Source organism: Orbicella franksi, chromosome 5 (genome assembly GCF_964199315.1).
Source record: "Orbicella franksi chromosome 5, jaOrbFran1.1, whole genome shotgun sequence".
In the NCBI taxonomy this organism is placed as follows: Eukaryota; Metazoa; Cnidaria; class Anthozoa; order Scleractinia; family Merulinidae; genus Orbicella; species Orbicella franksi.
This window is the reverse complement of record NC_138149.1, coordinates 25,913,692-25,926,156: the sequence shown is the minus strand read 5'-3', so window position 1 is coordinate 25,926,156 and position 12,465 is coordinate 25,913,692. Positions and strand designations below refer to the sequence as shown.

The window sequence follows — 12,465 nt, the reverse complement described above, 5'->3', positions numbered from 1 at the left end:
AGCTGACGCAAGAAGGATCGTTTGTAGGCATCGCAGGTTTTTATTAGCTCGTCAATGTAGTAGTTTTCTTTGTTCAAAAGTTTAGTTCACTGGCCAAGAAGGTCTGGGAAGGCTACGACTCGCGCGATCACAAAAGGAGTTGCCATAAGTCTTCCCCTGTACTGCACGTGAAATGGATCTTCAGACATGGTTGTGGTCGTTCTAAACAAACGTACTTAGTGGCTTGCAAACTTTAAAATACCGCAGTTTGGTCGAAAACAATCCATACTCGATTTTGCTTATCACATCAGATATAGATGAGTGTTCTGCGGATTCCAGTCCGTGTGACGAGAACGCTGATTGTACGAACACTGACGGTTCTTATAGCTGTACTTGTAAACAAGGATTCGATGGAGATGGAACATCTTGTAAAGGTACTTACATGCGACAATGTTCTCGAACACTATCAGTTTGAAACTGGAAATCTCCCTCCTTGAACTCAATCCTTGTGATGGAAACTTTGATTGTATGTATAAATTGTTGCGTCTTTTCTTCATGTCAGATTTCGATGAGTGTTCATTAGAATCCAGTCCTTGTGACGAAAATGCTGATTGCACCAATACTGACGGTTCTTACAGCTGTACTTGTAAACAAGGATTTACTGGAAATGGTTCAATTTGTGAAGGTGTGCGAACGTGAAAAACTATTTACAGCTTCTTCATCACGCACAGCGTATCCAGATTATGTCGCGTTCCACATGAAACTAAACGTCATTTTCATTTGTATCGTCTCTTTTGTCTAAAACATTCGTCGACCGTTCTTAATGAATCAAACGTCTATCCACCACGCCGACAATATGCTCAGTCAGCTTTCTTTCGTGCCACACGAATTCTGAAGTGTCTATGAAGTCCTTCGAATGCCTTTATACGCTTTGTTGATGCTAAGACGCAGAACGTTACAAAGCGACCCAATGTCATCATTTTGTTTACTCTTTCATCGGGGCATCGATAGGGTACGTCCACTGTTCTCACTGAATCGAAAGGCACATTTTTGGGAAACACAGAACAACATTTGGTTGATTTATTTCTTGTCAGATGTTGACGAGTGTTCTGCAGATTCCAAACCGTGTGATGAAAACGCCGACTGTTCTAATACCGAAGGATCCTACAGCTGTAGGTGCAAATTAGGGTTCAGCGGAGATGGAACAACTTGCCAAGGTAGTTAATACTTCACAATTCGCAAAGCAGTTTCTCTTGGCGCTAACGTACATGTAATTTTGGGAGTGGGAGTATTCCTATTGTATTTTCGTAAGGTGTTCCTTCAAAGAAGACACAAGAACGACCGTTTGTAGCAATTGCATGTTTCTATCCGCCCGTCAAGTTAGTTGTTGTCTGTGTCCAAAGCTTCATTTCACCGGCCGAGAAGATCTGAGAAGGCTACGACTCACGCGATCACAAAAGCAGTTGCCATAAGTCTTCCGCTGTACTGCGCGTGAAATGGGTCTTCGGACATGGTTGTGGTTGTTGTCGTTCTTGTTGTTGCTGTTGCTGTTGTTAGTGTTGTTGATGGTTGCTCTTAACGATTTGCTCAAAATTGGGCACAATGGTACTAAACAAACGTACTTAATGGCTCGCAAACGTTACCGCAGTTTGGTCGAAAACAATCCGTACGCGATTTTGCTTATCACATCAGATATCGATGAGTGTTCTGCGGATTCCAGTCCGTGCGACGAGAACGCTGATTGTACCAACACTGACGGTTCTTATAGCTGTACTTGTAAACAAGGATTCGATGGAGACGGACTATCTTGTAAAGGTACTACATGCGACAATGTTCTTGAACTCTATTAGTTTGAAACTGGAAATCTCCATTCCTTGTGATGAAAATTCTGATTATATGTTTACATTGTTGCGTCTTTTCATCATGCCAGATTTCGATGAGTGTTCATTAGAACCCAGTCCTTGTGACGAAAATGCTGATTGCACCAACACTGACGGTTCTTACAGCTGTACATGTAAACAAGGATTTACTGGGAATGGTTCAATTTGTGAAGGTGTGCGAACGTGAAACACTATCCACCACTTCAATTCTTCATCACGCACAGCGTATCCAGATTGTGTCGCGTTCTACGTTAAACTTAATGTCACTTTTATTTCTATTGTCTCTTTTTGTCTAAAATATTCGTCGACAGTTCTTAGTGAATCAAACGTCTATCCACCACGCCGACAACGTGCTCAGGCAACTTTCTTTCGTGCCACACGAGTTCTGAAGTGTCTTTGAAGTCCTTCGAATATCTTTATACGCTTTGTTGATGCTAAGAAGCAGAACGTTACAAACCGACCCAATGCCATCATTTTCTATACTCTTTCATCGGAGCATCCATAGGGTACGTTCACTGTTCTCACTAAATCGAAAGGCACACTTTTGGGAAACACAGAACAACATTTGGTTGATTTATTTCTTGTCAGATGTTGACGAGTGTTCTGCAGATTCCAAACCGTGTGATGAAAACGCCGACTGTTCTAATACCGAAGGGTCCTACAGCTGTAGGTGCAAACTAGGGTTCAGTGGCGACGGAACAACTTGCCAAGGTAGTTGATACTTCACAATTCGCAAAGCAGTTTCTCTTGGCGCTAACGTACATGTAATTTTGGGAGTGGGAGTGTTGCTATTGTATTTTCGTAAGGTGTTCGTTGAAAGGAGACACAAGAAGAACCGTTTGTAGGAATCGCATGTTTCTATCCGCCCGTCAATTTGCTAAAATTGGGCACAATGGTACTAGACAAACGTACTTAATGGCTTGCAAGCGTTAGAATATCGCAGTTTGGTCGAAAACAACATACTGGATTTTGCTTATCACATCAGATATCGATGAGTGTTCTGCGGATTCCAGTCCATGTGACGAGAACGCGGACTGCACAAACACTGACGGTTCTTATAGCTGTACTTGTAAACAAGGATTCGATGGAGATGGAATATCTTGTAAAGGTACTTACATGCGAAAACATTCTTGAACACTATCAGTTTGAAACTGGAAAACATCCTTGTTGAACTTGAACATTCATGTACTGACTGATTTTACAGATTTCGACGAGTGTTCGTTGGAACCCAGTCCTTGTGACGAAAACTCTGACTGCGGCAATAGTGAAGGGTCTTACAGCTGCACTTGCAAAACAGGATTTACCGGAAATGGTGTAATTTGTGAAGGTGTGCGAAATTAAAAAACTATCCACTTCGCCTTTACAATTTCACATAAAAATAGACGCTACCATTTCTTTTCTATCGCTTCACGTATCGCTGAGGACTTCCTCCACCGTTCTTCGACGATCAGGATCCAATCATTCATATGAAAATGCGCAGTGTGTCTATATGTGACAAGGATATGGATCCACCGCTTCTTCATTGAGCACAGTCAACCTAAACAATACACAGGGCTTTCATGAATAGAATATCTTTTTTTCATGATGCAAGTACAGGCAAACCTCTCTACAACGGCTATTCTAGAGACAGAGCACTAGCCATTGTGGAGAGGTAGAGCAAATCTCTAGACTGGGACGAGAATATGTAGCCGTTGTGGGGAGGTGGCCGTTAGTATAGGTTCGATCATATTTCATCCTTAACTACGATGCAGAATCTTTTCAGCAACTATCCAGCACAGCCAACTTACTTTAAGCACCGTGGACCCAGCTGCTCAAAGTGTTAATAACGGTACCAGCTTTTAAAAAGTGACTTATCCAATGGATGGCGCTATCCATCTTTTGAACAACTAGGGCCTAGATTTTACAAGGGAACATCATATTTTCTCGTTCTCATCATTACATCGACATGGTGCGTCCACCATACGTCGCGACTCATTAAACCTTTTGCCATCCGTAAACACGGAATTACTTTGACGTGAAGGCCATTACCTCGCCAGCTTCAATGCAGCGGCAACTGGATGACGCTTTTCGCTTTTCACTACGCGGGCACAACGATACTCAATGTGACAAATTAAATGTGTTAATTTACTTTATTTTTATCTCTCTAGATATTGACGAGTGTTCTGCGGATCCCAGTCCATGTGACGAAAACGCTAACTGTTCTAATTCTAAGGGCTCCTACAGCTGTACGTGTAGAACAGGATTCACAGGAGATGGAAAAACTTGTCAAGGTATACTTTTATACTTAACATTACAAAAGTTTGTGGCGGAAAAGGAATAAAATAGGAAGTGTAAAGCCGTGAGGCCCACTCTTGTCACGTTACTACAAGAAAACTATAGCAGAGAGGTTAGAGAGGGCTCCACTGAAGTCAACTATTTTTCTTCATGTGGAGATTTCGACAAGAGTGAGGTGTATAGATGGATGTAAGGTCGGGATGACCCTCCACTGCATGAAAGACATAGAGACATAGAGTGTTGTGAATATTTTTTACATATATTCCAGATATCGACGAGTGCTCTGCAGAGTCCGCTCCGTGTGATGAAAACGCTGAATGCACGAACAGTGACGGCTCGTTCAGTTGCTTGTGTAAACAAGGGTTCACCGGAGACGGAAAAACATGTCAAGGTACTTCACCAATTCTTTAGGTTGGCATTACTTTACCATGTTTAATCAGGAGCTAGAAAATGGAGAATCGGTTTTTTGATTACCTTCGAAAGTACAGTTTTATTGCCCTTTTTAGTATCCAAAGCAAATTAACAATTTCGGGCGTGCAATTACAAAAAACAAAAAACAACTGGAAGGTAAATTTTACGTGCGAACTGGTTCCATTATAAAGGCAGGAAAACGTTCATAAGCCAACAGTGAACTATTGATTTTGGGCTCCTAGTGCAAGAAATGTAGATGTGTCTGCGGCACAAATCTGTAGATGGTCCACTCAAACATAACGTCTTTAATCATTGATTCCATTCTATTTTATGTAGAAATAGCAGTTACTCCAAAGATCGATCTTGCTGTTATCATGGGTGCCTTATCTAATCCAACATTGAACACAATGAAGGATGCTACTAAAGTCATCATTGACCAATACGGAACCAAAGATGCGCGTTACTCTTTAATAACATGTGGAAGAGAAGCCAGCACTAAAATCGACTTCACTGATGGTTTTAAAACCGCAGAAGACTTTAAGAACGCTGTTAACGCTGTGCAAAGACCTGAAGGATCCCCAGACTTGAAGAAAGCTCTTGATCAAGCCATGAAGCTCTTCGAAGATGCTCCCCCGCGGCCTGATGCGAAGAAAATCTTGGTAGTTTTGATTGACCAGAAATCAGTGAATTATCCTCAAGTGCTGTCGGCCAGTGCAAAAAGCCTGCAAGACAAGAATATCCTTGTTCTGCCAATAGCATTTGGCTCACTCGCTGACTTGGATGAGCTTACAAGACTCGCTCCAAGTAAAGGAGTTGTTATTCAAATTGACGGTGACGAGGATGGAGCTGCTATTGCTCAGAAGATCATGAACGATGGCGTGAAAGGTAAGTACTCGTTGTTGCTGTTTAGTGTTGTGGTTCTTGGTGCCGCCATTCTTAGTTATCTGATGCTGCAGTCGTTGTCGTCGTTGTTACTATTATTCTTGTTGTTTGGCATTGTCACCTTTACACCGCACTCACTTCGTCTCTTCCTATTGGCTGCCAGTGTACTAATTCACAAGTGTCGACCACTTGCTTAGATAGCTTCGAACATAATGTACCTTCACAATTGAAGTGATCCATTTCAACGAGTAAAACCAATCCACTAGCTTTGCTTTAATTTACAGTAAAACAATAATTGCGTTCGGTTTTATCGTTTCCATGCTCAATGTCTGTGTTGGTGATATTAGCTTTGCCTTATGTTGGGTATGTGCAGGGATCCCAGAGCAACTTTCGCATCATATAACCGTGACTAGAGGTTTTATATAACGTTAAATAATCTTTTAAAGGTAGCTTAATTTAACTACACACTGCAAAGAATTTGCTTAGTCACTGTACATGTGTCCATGAATACAGCCTGTGTCAATTAGATATTTTTTTATTATTATTTAATCATAGCAACACTTACATGACTCAAACTTATATTACATGTTATTACTTACTTACAATTTTCTTAGGTCTGAATTTATAACAATGTTAAAAGCTAAAGGCTTTTTTTTTCTTTTTTATGATAAACAATCTTTTTGCATTATTTCTCTATATACAGGACATTAATTTTTTTTTGCAACATACAACGTAATAACTAAGTTGAAAATATATGAATAAAAAAGAAAGAAATACTGCTTATAAAGTTATTGATAATTATTTACTTTTAATTAAATTTAAATTAAGTACCTCAAACACTTCCCATTTCTTTTAAACTGGCTGATCTTATTTGCCTTAAAAGTTATGTATTTTTCTGTTTCATATTTGATTTCCGAAATTCTTTTGAAATGGTTGAAGATGGGATTAATTCCTTTACACCTACAGGTCCACAGATATGTTTTTCCTAGAATTGCTATATAGTTAATCAAATCCATTCCCTCCTTCAGAATACCTATCATAATGTCACGTACCGAGAGGCATATCAATCAGATATGGTTTTGCTCACAGGTTCTGATGAATGCGCGCAGTGTAGCAAGAACTCAGTTTGTCTCAGCAAGAATGGAGGCTTTATATGCTCATGTAAAATGGGATACGCAGGCAACGGTTTTAGTTGTGAAGGTAAGACTTAATGGTGTTCATCTTCGCTGTGTTAGGGCGAGCGTAGTACAGTAGAGAAAGGAGTCAAAATGATCGAGTGGTCGCAGGATGCTAAGCTTTAAGTGTGGTGTACCTGAGTTGTCTTCCAGGTCCTCGGCCGCACATCTAAAACCAGGGAACTGGTCTGCTTCCTGGTCGATGAGATTCCTAAACATGCTTTGTCCATCTGCGATATTTATTTCATTCTTTGTTCAAATTGGCCGTAAAAATTTCCTTTGCGTAGAGGTCAATAAAGATGTTTGACATTTTTATAGATATATTTGTTTGAGCCAAACGAATTAATGAACGCGTCTTTCCTGTTTCGCAGATGTCGACGAATGTGAACTGGGAACGGATATTTGTAACGGGAATGCGTTTTGCGTAAATAATGTTGGTTTGTACGACTGCTCTTGTATGGACGGATATACGGGAGATGGCTTCGACTGTCGAGGTAAAAGAATTCTTTACGACTGGTAATAACTGCGGATACACCCCTTTGTTCGTTTGTTTGTTTGTTTGTTTGTTTGTTTGTTTTCATGGGAAGTGAGATTAAGGTAAAGCCGGTACTTAACTCACATAACTTCCATCTCTCTGCCCCCTCTCCAACCCCCTTCCAGTCAGATGCTAGTCCATCGTATTTTTACCCCTCGGCATTTTGTCGCGTTGTCTTAACAAGTCGATGAGCATTTGTCCGTAAATTCGAGGAGGGACGTGTCTCACGCTCGAACACAACAAACAAGGTCAAGGTTCGGGCCAGAATGCAGTACAGAAATCATGAAACCATAGGGCCTGTCTTTACAAACAGTGAAACCGTTCAAAAGTATGCATTACAAAGAGTAATAGAACAAATAGGAGAACTCTTTAGAGGTGCGCAATGAATCCAAAGAGAATTTTTCAAGCCCTGTTTCTACAGATTTGTGGTTATTATATGGTCAAATTCCCTTTTTTTCAGAAACGGAAGAGACTATTGGAGCAACTGGAGGGTGGAAAGGTTAGCTGTTATGATAAGTGTCGTCTTTTATTAAAAATTGTAATTTACATTAGCTCGTTTCTTGAGTTGTATTTGAAACGTTATTTTTTTTTCCCTTGAAGTCGTTAACGAACATTTGGCGATATCTTGCGGAAAGATGCTCATCCAAGTGGTACTGAGCAAGGCATTCCTAATGGGCATGCGCAGGACTGACGTGCGCCTTAACGACCCAAGGTGTCTTCCCAAGGATAACGGGACGCACTTCCTGTTTGAGACTAACCTTACATCGTGCGGTACTAAGATGGTGGTTACGGACAATGCGTTTATTTACGAGAACACGATTCAAGAGAGGCCGACAGAGGGCATTATTACGAGGATGGCAGACGTTGACATTCCATTTAGGTAATGTTTAATGTGTAATATTCAACGACCAGTGACGAAGTGCTAGAATATTTTTTGGGGGGGAAGGGTTATTCAATCTAAAATCAACTCCTGTTATGTATTGCAAATTTCAGGTGCTGTTACCTCAAGGAGGTTCAAGCAAGCGCCATTCAGTTGGAAACCAACAGGAAAATAATCCGAGGCAACGCCTCAGATATCGGAATGTTCGATATTAACCTGGGTGTGTTTAAAGATGACGCCTACACTCGTCCCTATGGTGACCAAAGCTTCCCTATCGGCGTTAGAGTTAATGAACGAATTTTCCTTCAACTAAGTGTGGACTCAAAAGATCCTCGTTTGGCTGTGCAGGCGAAACGTTGTCACGCCACCCCTGATCCTAATCCGAACAGTACGCTACAATACGATCTGATTCTAAATGGGTGAGTATGTCACGCAACACCCAGACTTTTCTCTTCCCCAGCTCTTGCAGTCAACGCCGTGATCTAGTCCGTTTCTGGTAGTCTGTCCACACACCCTCTATTTTATCTGAGTTCGTCCACATCGCAAGCAAAATTATTAACCGCAGAGGATTTGAAAAAGCCCGAACGCAAAGGGGTGGCCCTGGAGAAAGACAAAAATAGAGGATTTGTGGAATTCTTTTGAGAAACTGAATTCTCTTTTCCTCTAGTAGTCTGAGTCACGCGCGCGAGCGGCGAAGAGCAACACGATCCGGCGAGAAGGAGTCTGGTGAAGAGGCGCTCGATTTCGGGCACGCGGCAAGGCCGCGCGCGCTTGTGCTTCAAGTGTTCCTCCAGAAACATAAATTTCCCATTGGCTAAAGGGCGATTAACATTTCATCATCATGTCAAGGTACATCATGCACGCGGCATGCGATTGAAAGCGATTGAAGTCACTTCATATAGAATCAGTTGCCGCCAGATTTGCCAAATATGACCGTGATGTTACACTATCGGTCTCCCCACGAGATCGATATGTGAAAACTAGTCCTCGATTTTGTCTTCTGGAGCATGAGGGATATACAACTAATCTTAGCTTATACATTACCGCAGAAATGAAGGGATTGGAGCAATTAAGTGAAGACGCTAAAATCGCAGTAATCAGCGTCACACAAATGGCGTAACGCAAATTAACGAAATGAGTAATGCACATTTGCGCTGTAGCATCTGACACAGACCTGGGCCCTCAAAGTATCTGACACAGACCTTGGGCCCTTAACCAGGAGACCAACTCGAGCACTAATCCTCGCTTGCGATCTTTGGTTACTGGAGGAACCAAAATCGGGGCTTCTGCCGGGAAGAGCCCCGATTTTGGTCCATTTTGGTCCATTGTTTCGTCCCATTTCTAAAATGGCAGTCTAATCCGTTCGTTAATTGTTTCTCTTCACAGTTGTCCCCAGGACTCCACGGTTCAGTATCACCATAATGGAGGAGTACAAGGCCTTCATCGTTTTAGTCTTCAAACGTTCAAGTTTAACACACCTGACCCGTTTGTGTACATCCACTGCAAGGTAACGCAAGCGTTTAGCAATCGCTACTTGATTGTTCTGTGGCTATTAAAATTCGACGAACTAAATTTTTGTTCCTTGCTACTGTCAGGTCTTGAAATCGTTTATTCTTATTGTGCTTCCTTTATTTATTTGTTGATTTGCTTGTTTGTTTTTCCAGTGTCCCTTCTTTGTCTGTGTGAACATAGTTTGTAAACGGTTTCGCATCATTGAACGAAAGGGATGAAAGAACCATATGCAGTGTCCGACCTTACCTCGTATATCTTCGTTTTTGCTTGTTTCTTAATTAGTTGGCCTGTTTTCCGGTCTGTCCGTTTGTCCGTCCGTCTTATATCACACCCGTTTCAAACACTGCTTTTTCTTCCCTAGGCCATCGTTTGCAATTCTTCAGATCCAAATTCTGAGTGCTTTAAAAATTGCGACCTGCTTCCGAGGAGTCGTCATCGCAGAGCCCTCCCCTACAGTGCGCCTGTGCATACGACGTTACTCAGCCATGGCCCGATTTGGTTGACGAACTTCGAGGAAATTAAAGGTATGGTCTAGACTCTTTGAAGAGACATATATCTAGCATCTTATTGTGAAACAACTGTAGTCTAAGTCTATTTGAAACGGCGGTTTCACTCTGAAAACGCATCGAATGCTTTCCGTCCACAATACGCTGGAGGAATTTGAAAATGCCACAGTAACCGGTCATTTTGGATTTGTATTTGAGGAAAACTCAGGCAGGGAAATCACGTGATTAGCGTGACGTCACCGTTATCGAAAAGCTCCGTTGTCAAAATGTTTTCCGTCCAGACTAAAACGCAAAGCCGGCGTTTTCAAATTTTTCCGGTTTTGAGAGCGTTTTCGAAAAGCTCCGTTTTCGTGACGGATTAGTGTGGACGGTAGACCTAACTGTAGAAATAAAGCGGCGATTTCAAATTTCTCCGGCGTAGTGTGAACGCTGCCTAAGAAAGTAGACAAATGCATGTCTATGCAACAAGTCAAATCTTTGTTTCCCTTTTATTTTTGTCCTTCAGATTCCGCGCCAAGACAAGATCCCCTGATTGGAGTGTCTGTAGTCATGGGACTTCTCGCTCTGCTCTGTATTGTGGTGTTTGCAGTTGTTCGTCGTAGAATGATCACGAGCAACACACAAGGAACATCGGCGGATGTTTGACGAGGAAACAAGACAATGAATAATTATATTATTTCCCTAAATTATAATGTTAAAGAAAGTGGCAAGAATAATCTATGGCCGCGCTAAGATAGGGGATTTATATTCTAGTGTTTACGTCCTTTACTCCTAAGAGTTGCCAAGTTCTTTCAAAATCGGCAAAAATTTTATTGTGCTAATGATAATCAAAAACATGCGATGTCATATGAAAGTACTGTCCAGTAGCTTTCATTTGAATGGTCGCACACAGTGGTTTCATCTACAAACGCAAAAGTTAAAACCACCTTGTACAGCACCGTAAACAGCACTTTATGACAGCGCTGGTCATTCGAATGGTGATCACACACTTGGCTTGAAAGTTAGAACTGCTTAAATTGACTCCGAAGAAGGCTGACTCGAGGAGTGAAGTAGCTAAACACGAAAAATTGAATTCCTTATCACCAAATGCTCGTGCTTAAAGAAGACAAAAGTAACAAGTTTTCAGGAGATACAGATGACTTTCAAGTGGACCAGGACCGCTTGTGTGGCGGGCTTGACTACAATGATTGTCATCGGTGAAATTACCTATAGGCGAGAGGGTACTGGGAACAAGAAATATTTTCATTCATAAGTTAAACTGTATCCGGGATTTTAGTTAGAAATGCTGCTAAGCAACAAGAAGTGCCCGCGTGGTGCCACGCTGACGGGACAGCTTCTGGTGTGCTCATAAGTGCTCGTGCTATCAGAAACTCGTCGACCGATTTTATGGAGATTTCCCATAAAGCGCCTTTTTTACCCTAACAAGTTAGGGTACTAGGGTACTTGGTGCTAGATTTAAAAACTTGGCAGAGTTTCCTCTAATATCCGGCCTTTTTTTAGCAGGTGAGCGAAATCTTGAAGGGACCGGGATTATTTCTTTGCATTCAAAAATAGATTGCTTAAACCTCTGAATGCACTCGCTCTGTTTATTTTGAAGTAAAATGTTCTCTCACAGGATACTTATTAGCTATTTTTGTAGTAATTTAAAGAAACGGCGCAGAAAGTTAAATTAGAAGCTTAGAGCTTTAGAATTGGGTTTTAGCAAAATGTAGAGGATTTCGTATTGCTGTTTTATATATTTAAGAATAAAAGAAAGCAGTCAAACAGGATTCAGAGATCTAGTAAACTGCTGTTTCTTCTCTCTGTATGCTGCGAGATGAATGTAAAATAAAGGGTAGTGCTTAAGTCAATTTGTGGGTGTCTACTCACTGTAAAATTATTTGCATTAAGTGATAGGAAAATGGAGATATATCTGATTGGTATTTCAAATAGGCCAATTTCGATACATTAAAATTCTCTAACTTGGCTCCGATAAAACAAAGAAATCGCATCGACGACAAGGGATGAAAAATTAATTTATTTTGTTCTGTTCCCCTAAGCCTCGGAGCCAAGTTAAAAATGTTATTTTAAAATTGGCCTATAAGAGCGCGGGCTCAGTTTGTTCCTCAGGGCTTTACTCTTGTGTTGCTGCCTCATTCCCCAAGCGCCGTCAAATTTCATAAGCGAAGATTGGGCACAGAGAACTTGAGGCGTAGTGTTAAAGATACCTGGGTAGGAGGCAACTTGTGCATCATGTTGTAATGAGGTATTGGCTCTCTTTTCACACTGGTGGTCAGAGTTTGAGCGCCAAATAAGGTGTCGCCTGCGAGCTCTCTCTCTCCTTCACTTCCCTCCAACCCCCTCCCTACCCTGGGAGCTGCCAAGAGACCTTGCTCGCAGGGTAAAGCTGACGGCTACTCCAGATCAGTGAAAATTGGCATTTTTCAATATT

At 41.5% G+C, this 12,465-nt stretch overlaps 1 protein-coding gene across 2 annotated transcripts in view; it reads left to right on the top strand.

The window, feature by feature from the left end:
* Positions 1-12,460, top strand: part of LOC145487638 (uncharacterized) — a 152,607-nt gene extending 140,147 nt beyond the window's left edge. For both annotated transcript variants that reach the window (XM_081466455.1, XM_081466454.1), the window contains 19 exons: positions 291-413; positions 542-664; positions 1,074-1,196; positions 1,672-1,794; positions 1,910-2,032; positions 2,448-2,570; positions 2,845-2,967; positions 3,064-3,186; positions 4,007-4,129; positions 4,402-4,524; positions 4,881-5,429; positions 6,516-6,626; positions 6,973-7,095; positions 7,597-7,635; positions 7,737-8,016; positions 8,130-8,435; positions 9,403-9,523; positions 9,890-10,052; positions 10,540-12,460. In XM_081466455.1, coding sequence (XP_081322581.1) covers positions 291-413; positions 542-664; positions 1,074-1,196; positions 1,672-1,794; positions 1,910-2,032; positions 2,448-2,570; positions 2,845-2,967; positions 3,064-3,186; positions 4,007-4,129; positions 4,402-4,524; positions 4,881-5,429; positions 6,516-6,626; positions 6,973-7,095; positions 7,597-7,635; positions 7,737-8,016; positions 8,130-8,435; positions 9,403-9,523; positions 9,890-10,052; positions 10,540-10,679 — 3,062 coding nt within the window. In that variant the 3' untranslated portion in view covers positions 10,680-12,460. The remainder of the gene's footprint in view (positions 1-290; positions 414-541; positions 665-1,073; positions 1,197-1,671; positions 1,795-1,909; positions 2,033-2,447; positions 2,571-2,844; positions 2,968-3,063; positions 3,187-4,006; positions 4,130-4,401; positions 4,525-4,880; positions 5,430-6,515; positions 6,627-6,972; positions 7,096-7,596; positions 7,636-7,736; positions 8,017-8,129; positions 8,436-9,402; positions 9,524-9,889; positions 10,053-10,539) is intronic.
* The last annotated feature ends 5 nt before the right edge of the window (positions 12,461-12,465 follow it).